Below are 16,045 nucleotides of genomic sequence, written 5' to 3'. Positions count from 1 at the left end.
TTTTTTTTGGTTTTTCGAGACAGGGTTTCTCTGTGGCTTTGGAGCCTGTCCTGGGACTAGCTCTGTAGACCAGGCTGGTTTCGAACTCACAGAGATCCGCCTGCCTCTGCCTCCCGAGTGCTGGGATTAAAGGCATCGCCCGGCGCCCTGAGTATTTTAAAAGGTGACTATAGAGCTGAGGAATGATTACTCCACATGATCTACTGCCAAGACTGATGTCAAGGCTTTGCACCCACAGCACACCCGGTCAAACTCTCCACCACACCCAGTGGAAGCATGCACTCAGCAGACAAAATATGAACATATGTGCTTTCTTTTCTGGGTGGAATCATGACCTTCCTCTGGATATGTTTGAACACAGCAAGATTTGGTGTCTAGAACATGGAGCAAGAAGAAATAAAACTGCGCACAGTTATATAAAAAAAATGTTCTCAGACCCAAGAAAAGACAGGAATAGGAATGAACTTTCTAACAGCTATATCTGATTTATGTCACTTATAATATTGAATCCCAAATTTAATGTTTATAGTAGCTACAGTCACTATGCAGTATGTTACCACACTACTTACAGTTTAGGAAACAGACTCATAGGCAGGGTTAAAACTACAGTCCCTGAAGGAAGAATGCCTGTGTGTAAATTTCAGGTTCGTTGCTTTTGGGCCCTGACTTCTCTGTGCTGATCAGGCTGAGCACAGATCTAGGAGTTATGTATGACAGCCTATCTAGGGCTGGAGAGATAGCTTAGTGATTAAGAGCACTGCCTGCTCTTCCAGAGGGCCTGAGTTCAATTCCCAGCAACCACATGGTGGCTCACAACCATCTGTAATGAGATCTGGCCTTCAGGTCTACACACAGCTGACAGAACACTGTGCACATAATAATTAAATAAATCTTAAAAAAAGACAGCATATCTAAGACCCTCTGTTCAATCTTTAGTTCCACAATGCCAACAAAACCCCACGAATATTGTTTTATTATCTTCAAAGTGTGGTTCCAAGTCTCTACTTCTACATTCAGGCTTCAGGGCTGAAGGATTGAAGGATGGCTCAGTGGTTAAGTTAAGAACACTTGTTCTCTTGCAGAAGACTAACCTGAGCTTAGTTACTAACAGTCACAGGACAGACATCTCACAACTGACTCTAACCCTAGTTCCAGGGAATCTGATGCCCTCTTCTGGCCTCCATGGGTGTGCACTCTCGCTCACAATCACGTGCAGGTAAACACACTCATGAATATAAAATAAAGCTATATACATTTTTTATTTATCAAGACAGGGTTTTTCTGTGTAGCCCTGGATGTCCTGGAACTCAAGAGATCTGCTTGTCTCCCAAGTGAAAAAAAAAAAAAAAAAAACAAATGCGCACACGAAATTTTTTTAAAGCTATATACATTTTTTATTTATCAAGACAGGGTTTTTCTGTGTAGCCCTGGATGTCCTGGAACTCAAGAGATCTGCTTGTCTCCCAAGTGCTGGAATTAAAGGTCGGCACTGCTATGCCTGGCAAGATATATAAGCCTTTAAAGAAAAGATCATGAACCATGGTAAATTTGAGACCAGACTGGAGTATGCAGTTAAACCGTGTCACAAAACTCTGAAATCATGGGGCAAACTTTTGCACAGAATTCCAGTTAAAAATGGAGAGGGAATGATAACATACGACCAAAGTCACAGTCATCAACAGCTATTGAAACTACAGGGCAAAGTGTGACAGGTGTACAGCTGACCCAGAGTGAGTCAGTCACAGTACCTAAACCAAGACAACTAGACATTGCTTGTATTCTTGAAAGTCAAAGCAAACCAGACTGAATGAATCCTCTTTAAAAATACAGGCAGATGCTCGGTGGTGTTGCACATGCCTTTAATCTCAGGCAGAGAGAGGAGGTTCTGAGTTCAAGGCAAGCCTGATCTACAGAATGAGTTCCTGGACAGCCAGGACTGTTACCCAGAGAAATACTATCTTAAAAAACAAACAATAAAACTCAGATAGAACTGAGTATTCTGGTTCATGCCTGTAATCCTAGCATTTAGGAAGCTGAGGCAAGAGAATCATTAAGTTGAGGCCAGCCTGGTGTACAAAGTGAGATTGTTATGCCAACAGGATGAATTCTATAAGACCTCTTTCTTTAACAATAAAAGAAACACATCCAGGCATAGTACTGCAATGCCTGCAATCCCAGTACTCTGGAGGCAGAAAGGGGAGGAATGCCACAAATCTGAGGTCAGCATGGTCTATAAAGCAAGTTCCAGACTAGCCAGAGTTCCTTACAAAGCAAGAAAAAAAAAGTACGTAGAAAAAGGAGGGCTACTATGTATTAACAGACCACAAATAAATGTACTATTCAGACTCTGAGAAAAAACCCTATGATTAAAAAATTATAAAGCTGGACATAGTTCAAACATACATTTGGGAAGCTGAGGCAGTGAATTCTAAGCCAGCTTGTGGATTCAGAGAGACCCTGTATTTGAATAACAAATTAAAATAAGTCCCAGTGGTACATCTGAATTGCCTACTGAATGATATTAAGACATTATTGCCATGCGGTGGTGGTGCATGCCTTTAATCCCTGTACTCGGGAGGCTCTGTGAGTTCAAGGCCAGCCTGGTCTACAAGAGCTAGTTCCAGGAGAAGCTCCAAAGCTACAGAGAAAGCTTGTCTTGAAAAACCAAAAAAAAGGAAAAAAAAAAAAGAAAAGAAAAAAAGACATTCTTGCCTAGACTGATGCACAGCAGCACATGCTGGCCTAGCATGCACATGTCTTTGGGTTCCATCAAAAAAAGACATTCTTGCCTAGACTGATGCACAGCAGCACATGCTGGCCTAGCATGCACATGTCTTTGGGTTCCATCAGATTGGGGACGAGAAATTATTTACACTTGTCATCTCAGCATGGGGAGGCAGAGGCAGAACAATTTCTGAGTTCAAGGTCACCGTGGTCTACATATTTAATTTGAAGTCAGCCAGGGCTACACAGCAAGACCCTGCCTCTATCACACACAGAAGGAAATTTAGGGAGATAACGACACCAGAGTTTTAGGAGGAGTAGACACAGAGCGGTAGACAGAATGGTGTAAGAGTCTGTGGGTAGAACAGGGTGTGGTCTAGCTTTACTGTTTATAACTTGACATTGTGTGATGAGTTTGTCTTCAGTAATCATAAATTTCATTCTATTTTTGTCTGCTTGCAAGTTTCAGTGATAATAAAGGACCCAGGATCGATACCCAGCACCCACAATGGTTAGCAACCACCGGTAGCTCCAGTACTAAAAATCCGGCTGCTCTCTTCTGACCTTTGCTCATACACATGCACACAAAACACAAAATAAATCTAAAATGTAAAAGGATGTAATGCCTACCTTTATCTTCAAATTCCTTTACAATATCACTCATCCTATCTTGATAGAAGGATTCTCCTCTCTCTATTAAAGTGATGTCCAATGCATCATAGATTTTCTGAAACTCTAGAAAATATCAAATATAGTAAATGAATGAAGCAAAGGGTGGAAAACCACACCATTTAGAAAGCTTTAAAACTGAATGTAACACAAATAGAAATTAGTAACACTGAATATGTACAACACAGAACAGTATATGTGTGCCACCATTGGGGAAGAGAATATGGTGCCATACATGAATACACTAGGTCGTAGGTATAGCTCAGAGGCTCAGCACGGGCTTAGCCAGCAGGAGACCCTGGGTTTGATATGTAGAAGCCCCTCCCCCAAAACATCATTACTAATTTTTTTTTTTGTCTACCTATAAGAAAAACACCCTTTCTAAAAATCTAAGTGAGGGTTACAGGTGCAGCATTTATGGGGCTCTGGTTCAATCTTCAGCACCAAATAAAGTAGCTTGCTTATGCATGCCCATGATGCTGGCCCAGGTAAAGGGAGAAAGAAGACCAGAGCAGCCATTTTGAAGATAGGCTGGACTACATGAGAACACTTCTCTAAATAGATATGAACTCAAATATGGTATTCTGGATTTCCAGCCCAACTAAGGAAATCTAGCAGAGGGATGTTTCAGGCCAGGAATTCAAGATTATCTTTGACAAACCAAAATCAACCTGGACACAGTAGAATACTCTCATAATTCTAGCATTAAGCAGGAATTTGAGCTCAAGGTTAGCTTAGACTATACAGAAAATACCTACTCAGAAGCAAAAGACAACAATAGTATATATTTAAAAAAGGAAAAACCAGGCTACACATAGTAGTGCATGCCTTTAATCCCAGCACTCAGGAGGCAGAGGCAGGCTGATCTCTGTGAGTTCAAGGCCAACCTGGTAGTGAGTTCTAGGACAGTCAGGGTTATGCAAAGAGAAGATCTCAAAACAAACATCACCTAGCTGGTGATGAAAACATTTATTCAGTTTTCTGTTTGGTATCCTGACTTGTTTCTCATTTATCAACGACACAGCATTTCCTAAGTGCAACACTTTCATACCTTAAAATCTAGGTTACAAAGCAATCATCAATAATCTTTACAAAAGGCCTGATGGCGACATTCATTTACCAGTCAAAGTGGTCTTTTAAATTGATTTTGCAAAACCAAACATGGTGGCAAATGCCTGCAATCTAAGTACATGAGAGGCAGAGGCATTGTGAATTCAAAGCCAGCCTGGGATTGAACTAAGACAAAGACATAGACAGCCTTGTCTCAAAGACTGGCATTTGATTTTCATCTTTGGAACCCATGTGATGGAGAAACCTTGTCAGCCCATTATTTTTAAGAGGTGAGTCTAAGTTAAAGAGTGGCTTTCTGGGATGGGGGACGACCTGTGCATGGCCCAGGTGCACCCCCCCCCCTGTGATTTCTGCGGGGTACAGCTGAGCTTGGACTTCTCGTTCCTGTTTTCATGAGTTTTCCCCTTATAATAAATAAAAAAATAATTGTTTTATCTTTTAGCTTGCCTGGTTATTTCCCAAATCGAGCTAGTTTCTACACCCATGTAAAAACCTGGATGTATGGGCTGAGATGGCTTAGCAACTAAGAGCATATACTGCTTTTGTAGGACCTAAGCTCAGTTCCCAACACCCATGTCAGTAGATTCACAATGACCTGTAACCCCAGTTCCCAGGGATCCAACACCTTCCTCGGGTTACTGCAGCCACTAACACTAATGGGCACAAACACTTGCATAATTTAAAATAAAATAAATTGTATGCTGGGAATGGCGGCACATACTTTTAATTCCAGCATTCTGGAGGAAGATGGGTCTCTGAGTTTGAGGCCAGCGGGTGTATACAGTAAATTCTTAGATGTGATGGTATGCACCTGTAATCCCAGTATCCTACAATGAGATGGATTTGGATTTGTTTCAGGGTTTCTCTGTGTAACTGCCCTGGATGTCCTGGAACTCACTTTGTAGACCAAATTGGCCTGGAATACAGAGATCTACCTGACTCTGCCTCCCAAGTGCTGGAATTAAAGGCGTGCACCACCACCACCTGGCTTGCTACAATGAGATAGGATAATTGAGGACATGATAGCCTGGAGCATAGCATGAAACACAGCAGAAACAATACCATAGATCCTGCCCCTATAAGGAATAAGGAGAACAGATTCCCCAAAGTAGTCCTTGTCCTCTGATTGTCAGGTGGGCTATGTGTCAAAGCACACACCCGAGTTCATACAATTAATTCAGAAAAGTATACGGGAGGTTTGAAGAAACAAGCAAACAAGCAAAAACAAAACAAAACAAAAAAAAGACCCCCAACTACAAAAACCTAATATCAATCCCAAATAAAAACATTCACCTGCACGGGAGACATCACAGATGAGGTTCCAGGCCTTTATGAAATCTGGGTTTTTACTCTGCAGTGAAACAACACATTGATAGGCTCGCTTCTTAAATTCCTCCTCAGTATCAAACCTCTTCTTAGATTCCTGTTAAGAGATTTGTAAGATCCAATCATGTTGCTCTAGATAAAGAATGTACTCATTTCTGTACATATGCACCATAAGAAACAGACAATTGAGAATATAAGTGCTCTACATCAAAGACAAGAAGAATACGAGTTCCTAAAAACAAATACGAAAACCAAAATAAACCAGAGTGGCCAGGTGTGGTGGAGCACTTTAAATCCTAGCACTAAGGGGTTCGAGGCAGGTGGACCTCTATGCAATAGGTTCCAGAGAGGTAGGGACACAGTTGTTCTCTAAAACAAAACACCCAAGCCAACCAACAGAAAAGCACATCCTGCAAGGAGTTCAAGAATTGGCAACAGCTGAACTGGGAAGATGCCCTAACCTCGAGAGAACAATAGTTCCATCTCCAGAATCTAAGTACAGCTGTGCCATCTTGACAGCCACCTATAATTCTGGCAGGGATTGGTGTGTGTGTGGGGGGGAGGGGGAGTAGCTAGACTAGACAGAACTCAAGAGATCCCGATCTTACTAAAAAGTGATCAAGAAAGATACTAGATGTTAACTCAAGCCCACACACACTCAAGTGTGCATGACAAACAGCCTAGCTTTTTTAACAATGAAATTATTTTTTCTTAAATATACAAAACTCAGCTGAGCATTTGGCTCCTGCTTTGTAACCCTAACATTCAGGAGGCAGCCAGAACACCAACTTTACAGGCCAGTCTAGTCTCAAACTGTCTCAAAATCAAACCCACAAAAGCCTTCAATGTTTCATTTTTATTTTGGTAGCACAGCTTTCTCATTTTAGGGTATGCTTCCTAGTGTTTCTCTGCAAATACATGTACAAGAACAACTGGGGCCAGTAAGCTGGTTTAGTTCATAAAGGCGCTTGCTGCCCAGCCTAAGTACGCGAATTCAATTCTCAGGACCCACATGGTAGGAGAAAACTGACTCTGCCGAGCTGTCTTCTGGCTTCAGTGCTCACTCTAGGCAATCAAACAAAACAAAACAAAAAACAAAAACAAACTAAAAAAACACTGGAAAACTGATTCATTACCAAATCAGTAAATTTTAGTAATGTACTGCAAAATCATTTATATTAGCAAATCTGTTTCACTATATCCAAAAGCAATTTAACATGATTAGTTATTTTTAAATCTTTACTAGAAAACATCAAAACTCAAGTGTTTGCTTTTTAATCCATTAGTCTAATTCTTGGTTCTTAGTTCATTTATCACAAGAAAAAAGATTTTGAAAATACAAGACTGTATGTACAATACTGCTTTATGGGAAAGAGTCACTGAAAACTTTCAGTAGATGAATAAAAACTGCGGTGTGCCAATTCAGAACGCTGACCAAAGTCACCACACAATTAAGATAGGGCTGGACTCACTGTGACAGCTGAGGTTAATTTTGAACTCTAGATCCTTCTGTTCCCACCTCCTCGGTGCGGAGATTACAGGCATTTGCCCCCACACCCAGGCACATGTTTGTCTTTTAAAAACTGCTCTGGATGATGGCACAGTGGATCAAGGTGCTTGGTTGATGAGTCAGACAGAGTTCAAGCCTAGGACCCACAGGGCGAGAATTGATTCTTACAGGGTGTGCCTGGACCTCCACACACTGACAATGATGTACAACCTACCCTAAGATACAAGCACAATAAAATCAAAATACTTAAAAACACTACCACCACTTGGTTTCAGCCAGGTGTATAGTCAAGCTCCGGAGAGGCTGAGGCAGGAAAGTGCCATAAGGCTAAGGGAGTGAGGGAGTCAGGTCCCTGGAAGAACAGCTGAGCCATCTCTCTAGCCCATCAAATTTAATATAGATCAATAAACAAAACAAAGACACACAATGGGGTGTAGGGCAGCTATTTCTATGATTACACCCAAAAGGAAATGGATGTTAGTGTGGTTGTTTCTAAGCACACAAGTTATCTATGAGTGAATGAATTCGGGCTTTCAAGTAAGTGAACTTCATGAATCAGTTTTACTTTCACCCAGGCAATGCAGCGTTACCAAGGCAGCCACTGTATGTGGAAAGTATTATCGGTAAGCATTTGTCTTTTCTTTAAAAGATTTTATTTGAAATTATGTATGTGTGTTCCTGTGTGTGGGTTGTGCACCTGAGGGCAGTGCCACTGGAAGCCACAGAAGGCACGGGTCCCTACAGCTAGAGTCAGAGAAGCAATTCTGAGCCACCTGTTGTGGGTGCTGGGAACAGGTCTTAGGTCTAAACACGGAACCATCTCTCCAGCCCCATCTGTTAAATAACATTTGACCATGTTCCACCTTATTCTTTTCAGTACACAGTAACTTCTACTATGGTTTTGAACTTCCTTTGGGAAAAGGGTAGCAGACATACAATTATACAACAATCGTGCAAACCTTATAAAAGGCCTGAAGATCCCCAATAGGAGGTGAAACCGTCAGGTAATCTGGAAACTGATCTTGTAGGTGAGCGATGAGCATGCCAAACTGGGTCCCCCAGTCTCCTACATGGTTTATCCTAACACCAACCAGAAAACAAGAAATTAAAAAAAAAAACAAAAAAACAACTAGCAATTAAATGAAACGTATACTCCATTAGAAGTCATAGCATCTAAGTGTCAATCTGCCACTCTAGTAAAAGTTGTTTGTGTAGCTGTTTCAGTGGGGTTGCTAACTGCCAACTTGTGGAACTAGGAACAGCTGAATAGGCAAGAACTTAGGATTTACTGATTTCTAATGGGCTATAAACTGCGTATTATGTAGCTAGCTAGAACATTACAGCCAAGGCTAGTCACTGCCACTAAGCCTGAAGAACTGATTTCGATCCCTGGAAGGAGGCAACCAACTCCCATAAGTTGCTTGCTGACCTTTTTAAGTATCATTCCCCAAAAAAGAAATGTTTAATAAAAGAAAAAAAGGAAGAAAATGTAACTTTCAATCAATTACTGTAGGGGACTTTAAATGGCTCCAAAATGCCAACAGGTAACATCCTTCCACTTCTGCCTTTAGCGACTGCTCAATCACGTTTCCTTACTCACCTGCTTCTTTACTAGCGCCAGAGCAATCTTTGGGATCACATGGTTCTAGTTAGAACAGAATCCCAGTTTCATACCATGGCCTACAGCGCCCAACACATAGACTTCTTGAGTAGGCCTTCTGGACCACCAGGAGGTGAGTTCTTGTTATGTATGAGGCACTCAAGAAGTATCTGGGAAGGCTGGAGAGATGGCTCAGCAGTTAAGAGCATCCACTGCTCTTGTAGGGGACCTGGTTTGGTTCCCAGCACAGCAGTTCACAGCTGCCTTTTTCTATAGTGCCAGGTAATTACAATGCCCTCTTCTGGCCTCTATGGGTTCTGCATGCACATAGTATACAAACTAATGCAGGGACATAGACAAATTTTTTAAAAAATAATTTATTCTTATTTTATATGTATTTGTGTTCTGCCTGTGTTTGTCTGTTTGAGAGTATCAGATCTTGGGGTTACAGACAGTGGTGAGCTGCCATATGTGTCCTAGGAACTGAACCCAGGTCCTCTGGAAGAGCAGTCAGTGCTCTTAATCATTGAGTCATCTCTCCAGGCTCACATAAATTTTAAATAAATAAATAATAAAATCTGTGGAATGAATGCATATACCCTTGGTTCCATAGGAAATCTATAAAAAGGGTGTACAAAGTTCAGATATGGGATAGGGACCAGGATATTTATAAGATTAAGATGTGTTTTTATTTATGTATATGATATTGAGTCTGTATATACGCAGGCAAGCCCTGTGAAAGCCAGAAAAAACATTGGATCCCTGGCGCAAGAGTTACAGGCAATTGTGAGCCACATAATGTGGACATTAGGAACTGAGCTTGGGTTCTCAGAAAGAGGAATGTCTCTCAGAAAGAGCTGTCTCCCCTGCTTAAAAGATTACTTGGTGGGCTGCAGAGATGGCTCAGAGGTTAAGATCAATGACTGTTCTTCCAAAGGTCCTGAGTTCAATTCCCAGCAACCACATGGTGGCTCACAATCATCTGCAATGAAATCTGGTGCCCTCTTTGGCTTGCAGTTGTACATGCAGACAGAATACTGTATACATAATAAATAATAAAGAAAACATTAAAAAAAAAGATTACTTGGCAAGTGAGTACAAAACAGAACTGAGCTTTTAAGGCTGGGTGTTAAAGATATTTAGCAAGAAAACACACCTTAGCACATCATATCCAGCAAATTCAAAGAGCCGGCTTGTACTTTCGCCTATGATAGTCGACCTGAGGTGGCCAACGTGCATCTCTTTAGCTATGTTAGGAGACGAAAAGTCAATGACAACCTGAAACAGAAACAAGATTTTACAAGGGGCACAAGTATTTTATCATGCTACCATCTAAAATTAAGTCTTAAATATTATTCTAGATTCTAATTCATGTATATTCGATTATCTGTGGCTCTAATTGCATATTAACTGATAAAGATTCCAATTAATTTATACAAATTACTATTCAACAATACTATATTCAGCAATAGTTGCACTAAGTTCCAGTTATAAATCTTAAATGCCTATGGAATGAGACTAAAAAATTATAAAACACCAGAAACCTACTTCCCAATTACACTCATGATCTCAATATAAAGTGACGGCATTCGCCAAGCAAGTCTAAAATACTGAAGGATTAGCACACATACCTTCTTTCTCTCTCCAAGAACAGGCAGTTGAACTCCATTTATTAGGAGACTGGTCAACTGTTCTGACACAAAATCCTTCCTCAAGTGGACATTAATGAAACCTAAAAGAGTAGTAAAAAATGATCAGTCTTCCATTTTGGACGACTGTGTACTCTGAAGGGTTTTCTCCATTTCACTTATGCTGGCTCCAGAAAGAGCTGTGGCAAAACTCTTAGGAGTCTAACAGCAGTCAAGACAATCACCCAAGCCCTGAAAACACCCGTCTCGGCATCTACTTCCAACCATCACCCCCTTGTCCCCTCCAAACTGCTGCGTATTACTCCAGCCCATTCACGTTCACAAATGGTTGGCTCAACTAAGCAAACAGAAAAGGCCCTTCTGCTGCAGGCTAAGCCGTTCCCTAGCCCTTTGCTGAGGAAAACTTGACTCAGTGGAAGGCAAAGCAACCCAACCAAGACAGTTACCAAAATGGTAGCTCTTAATTTATAATCCAGGTTATTTTAACCAGCTGGCTCACAACATATTAAATGCCTGGGACGGCCTGTACTGCCTCCTGAGTAGATGTGATCATAGGCATGTGCTACCTACCATGCCTGGCACTTTTTTTTTTTTTTTTTAAATTTTGGTGGCCACACTAAGATAAAGCTCAAAGATCTTGTTATACATGTTAGGAAAGCACTTTACTACTGACTTACATCCCCAGACCCAGAGTTCAAACTTTAACCCTTTTCAAATCTCAAAAAGCACTCATTAATACAGTAATTAAGAAAGCTAGCATATCATACCAGGACCCGCAATTTCAACTTTGTCAATATAGTCATTGTTCGGCAGGTGTTTGGTAATGTTTTCTGCAATTTCTCTAGGGTTTACTTTCTGCTCCTTTGCTTTGAGCATCTACAACACAATGTGAAACAATTCATTAGCACCAGGGAGCAAGTTCCTAGGGAATGTGCTGACCAAGCATGAGCTAACATTTGTAAAACACTCAGGAAGCAGAAGCAAAGCCCAACCACCTGTGAATGGATAAACCAGAGCATCACCAGTGCCCAGAGGAACCAACGTGCCCAAACCATACTTCTGAACTAAAGCCAGCTCCCTGCCTCCCACCTCTTAAAGACACAACAGAGTCTAGAGTCACAAAGCCTGAGCCAGCAAATCTACACCCCTCTCTTTCTTTCTTTCTTTCTTTCTTTCTTTCTTTCTTTCTTTCTTTCTTTCTTTCTTTCTTTCTTTCTCTTTCTCTTTCTTTCTCTTTCTTTCATTTTTCGAGACAGGGTTTTTCTGTAGTTTTGGAGCCTGTCCTGTAACCAGCTCTTGGTAGAGCGGACTGGCTTCAAACTCAGAGAGATCTGTCTGCCTCTGCCTCCCAAGTGCTGGCATTAAAAGCACGCACCATCATTTACACTTTTTTTTTTTTTTTTTCCCCGAGACAGGGTTTCTCTGTGGCTTTGGAGCCTGTCCTGGAACTAGCTCTGTAGACCAGGCTGGTCTCGAACTCACAGAGATCCCCCTGCCTCTGCCTCCCGAGTGCTGGGATTAAAGGTGTGCGCCACCATCGCCCAGCCGTCATTTACACTCTTAATTCCAAGTCATGAAACTGTCCACTATTGGTGTGGGAGGTCCTTCTGTCTATGTGTTACTTGCATTAGTTAATGAATAAAAAAACTGCCTTGGCCTGATTGGGCAGAACTTAGGAAGGCAGTGAAAACTGGACTGAATGCTGGGAGGAAGAAGGCGGAGTGAGGGGACGCTATGGATCCACCACCGGAGATAGACATGCTGGACCTTTGCTGGTAGGCCACAACCTTATGGTGATACACACATTAATGGAGATGGGTTAAATTAATATGTAAGAGTTAGCCAATAAGAAGTTAGAGCTAATAGGCCAAGCAGTGATACAGTTTCTGTGTGATTATTTTGGTTCTGGGTGGCCGGGACAAACAAGCAGCTCCTTCCCTTGCAACACACTATTCAAAAGCAGCACTCTTGTGCTGGGAATGTGGCTGAGTGGCTGTGACTTTCTGGGTTGGAAGCCCAGCATCAAAAAGAAAAGCTAGTAAAAAGCTCACAGGAGTATTAGAGAAAAGTCTGCCCAAGAGCAAACCCTTTCCAATCAACACAGAAAGTGAAGGAAACAGACACAGGTCATGTGTAGTCAGATAATGTAGCTACTGCAAATAAAGAACTCCTCAGCTTAAAAATGAATGTGGCCATCCGGAGCAGCACATGCCAGAAATCCCAGTATCTGAAGACCGAGCAAAGAGACCTGGCAAAGTGACCCTGTCTCAAGAAACCAAAACAGAAAAGTAAACCAGGTGGTGGTGGTGCACACCTTTATTCCCAGCACTTGGGAGGCAGAGGCAGGTGGATCTTTGTGAGCTAGAGGCCAGCCTGGTCTACAAAGCAAGTTCTAGGACGGCCAAAGCTACAAAGAGAAAATCTGCCTCAAAAACCAAAACAAACAAAAAGAAAAACAGTCTATAAAGTCTGCTTCAAAACATCTTAGCTCTAACAAGTAACTGATGGTGGTGATCTTCAGTCATATGCTCCTTTAAAAACAAACAAACAAACAAACAAAATACCCAGGGTCATCTGTGAAACCTAGATTGCCCTTTACTTGCGGCAAGTCTCCTGCCCCAGCCCCTGGAGTGCTGAGATCACAGGCATCTGTTACCATGCCCAGCAATAATGTGCTAACTTTATTTCACTTTCCAAATGTCATTAGCCACACACACCAATCTAGAACACAGCAAGAAACACCAAAACAATACAAATATGGCTCTCTCTGAGCTATACCCTGGTCCCATGTGTAAAGTGTCCCTTTTCTTGAAGATAAAAGAGTTTACTGTTATTTATGTTCATAGGAGTGATGATGATATGTAAGAGAATCAAGTCAACCAAGGCCAGGCCAAAAAAAAAAAAGATACTTCACCTGAGAAATACCCATTGCGCTATTGCACTGATAGTCTCCAAACTTGGGCTGCTGACTTGGGGTTACGACCAGAGGAGGGTTGTCCAGGTCTGGATACGCAGCCTTAATGGCATAGCCAAAGACATCCTGCAGGCAGCTATTGATGTTAATCATATTTTTAGTTGGTCTTCTTTTCCTTTCTGACTGAAGACTCTGCAGGCAAAGAACAGCAGTGTCTTAATGAGGTAGTATAACATCACACAAAACTCCAAATACGTTGAGAAAAGCCAGGATGGGAATGCTCAGATTGGAAGAGGGTTCTAAGAAATTTCATGAGAATCAAGGCTGTCCAATCTGTGTGCCTTAACAGAACACAAACAATAAAAAGCAGTGATTAAATATAGAAGAGAAGCCGGGCAGTGGTGGCGTACGCCTTTAATCTCAGCACTTGGGAGGCAGAGACAGGCGGATCTCTGTGGATTTGAGGCCAGCCTGGTCTACAAGAGCCAGTTCCAGGACAGGTTCCGAAGCTATAGAGAAACCCTGTCTCAAAAAACCAAAAACCAAACCAAACAACAAAAAAAGAATATAGAAGAGAAGTGAGGCCCAGCATCAGAAGGCAGAGACAGGCAGACAAGCCCTACTTGTTCTTTCTCAACAGCTTTTAAGTGGGGCATACTCATTTAAGATAGACTATAATTACTCCTATCATCACTCATTACACCGCCACAGAATTGTCTACCACGAGACTGCTGAACGCAGAGAAGTACTTTGTCCACAGTGCGATCCGGTATGCCCACATCACACCTACCATATAAGATGTTATCAAAACAGATGACAGAACAGACTCCAGAAAGTCAAAGGCCAGCTTGATCTACCTACTAATCACCAGGCCAACTAGGGCTACACAATGAAACCTCATCTCAAAAAAGGGAAAAGGGCGGGCTGTGACCTGTCAGCAGAGCACTTGCCTAGCAGAGGCCTGGATTCGACCTCTAGAGCCCTCTCCACAGGAGCAGGTAAACATGCGTTCCGTGGACCATGACGAAAATGCTTCCTTAGAAAAGGCTTCTAAGATGTGAACCTAGGGCCTCAAGTGTTCTACCATTGAGCCACTCATAGTCCAACTATAACTTACAGTACTCAGCCAGGCGGTGGTGGCACACACCTTTAATTCCAGCACTTGGGAGGCAGAGGCAGGTAGATCTGTGAGTTCATGGCCAGCTTGGACTACAGAGCGAGTTCCAGGACAGGTTCCATGGCTGAGAAACCTTTTCTTGGGAAAAAAAAAAAAAAAAAAAACCTAAACAAAACAAAAATCAAAGCGAGGCCCCAGAAGATCACATCTAAAATCCCAGCAGTTAGGAGGTAGACAGGCGGAGCAGTCAGTTTGGGCTACACAGTAATAACCTGTCTCAAAATAACAACAGAAACACTAACAGTGTAAATATTAGTGGCAACAGTGGGATATAAACAGTGCTAAATTCTGTACCAAGTGTTGTTTGCATGCTTTTCTTTTTACTTTACATACCAAGTTCCTGCTACTATCATTACTGTCACAAGGACTAGTGACTGACAGATTACAAGGCAGGTGGACAGGAATTGAGAGGTCAAGTTTACCCTCCCCATGACTGCTACAAAATGAAAAATTTCATACAGGTACTATCTTTTTCTTTCTTTTTGAGAAAGGGTCACTTTGTAGCCCAGGCTAGCTTCAAACTTGAAACAATCTTCCTCCTTCAATCTATCAAGTTATATCCCCCCTCCCCCGGGGTTTCTATTTGTAGCTCTGATTGTCCAGGAACTCTTTGTTGACCAGGTTATGGTCTGATTGTCTCTTTCTCCACAGTGATAGGATTAAACTCGTGAAAACACCACACCCGGCAATGTTGTATTCTTAAAATCATCAAAAAGTCTTTTGATAAATTGGGTGGCGGCGGCTCACACCTTTAATCCCAGCACTAGGGAGGCAAAGGCAGGTGGATCTCTGTGAGTTCCAGGAAAGCCAGTACTAGGACTACACAGAGAAATTTTGCTAAAATGTTAGGTCAAACACTGAAAAGGGGAAGGAATGACTGATTATTAAAGGGGCTCAGAGTGGCCCGAGATAAACTGCAATTGTGTTCTGCACTTGCTACACCCCAATCTCTTCCCAAAAGTCAAATCATTCAATCAGCCTTGAAGAAGGCTCAATCTAAGGTGTGGGTCTTTCTGGGAACATTTGTTCTCAATAGTATAATTCCATCCATGTTTACAAAAACACTGTAACAAAGTTACAAAACAACTTTGTAAAAATAAAGCTTGTACTTTGGCTGACATATTCCATACTAGAAAATTAAAACCATTAACTCAGGAAACAAACAAGAGCTGGTTTAAGGCTTTTCCCCTCTTCGGTTCATTGTAACAGAGTCAGGCTACTGAAGCTGGCTTAGAAATCCTGATCCTCCAACCTCAAGTGCTGGGATAGAGATATCAGCTCCCAAACTAGACCAACTTTAAGTTTTTACGAATACTCTTAGGTCCCCCAAATCAGTAATGCTAACTTTTTTTAAACTGTAAAGATACTGGTATGTATCTTTTGTATTAAGCATTTACACATACAC

The 16,045-nt window shown here is 41.8% G+C and overlaps 1 protein-coding gene across 8 annotated transcripts in view; it reads right to left on the bottom strand.

The window, feature by feature from the left end:
- Nucleotides 1–16,045, bottom strand: part of Rars1 (arginyl-tRNA synthetase 1) — a 33,873-nt gene that overhangs the window by 14,181 nt on the left and 3,647 nt on the right. For all 8 annotated transcript variants that reach the window (XM_050138604.1, XM_050138609.1, XM_050138608.1 and 5 more), the window contains exons 3-9: nt 13,464–13,655; nt 11,317–11,425; nt 10,532–10,632; nt 10,057–10,178; nt 8,260–8,380; nt 5,758–5,887; nt 3,355–3,459 (exon numbers count right to left, since the gene is read on the bottom strand). In XM_050138604.1, the coding sequence (XP_049994561.1) occupies nt 3,355–3,459; nt 5,758–5,887; nt 8,260–8,380; nt 10,057–10,178; nt 10,532–10,632; nt 11,317–11,425; nt 13,464–13,655 (880 nt within the window). The remainder of the gene's footprint in view (nt 1–3,354; nt 3,460–5,757; nt 5,888–8,259; nt 8,381–10,056; nt 10,179–10,531; nt 10,633–11,316; nt 11,426–13,463; nt 13,656–16,045) is intronic.

This window comes from Alexandromys fortis, unplaced genomic scaffold (assembly GCF_014885135.2).
Source record: "Alexandromys fortis isolate MF-2015 unplaced genomic scaffold, M_Fortis_MF-2015_v1.1 scaffold_11, whole genome shotgun sequence".
NCBI classification, from domain to species: Eukaryota; Metazoa; Chordata; class Mammalia; order Rodentia; family Cricetidae; genus Alexandromys; species Alexandromys fortis.
This window is presented reverse-complemented; position numbering and strand designations above follow the sequence as displayed.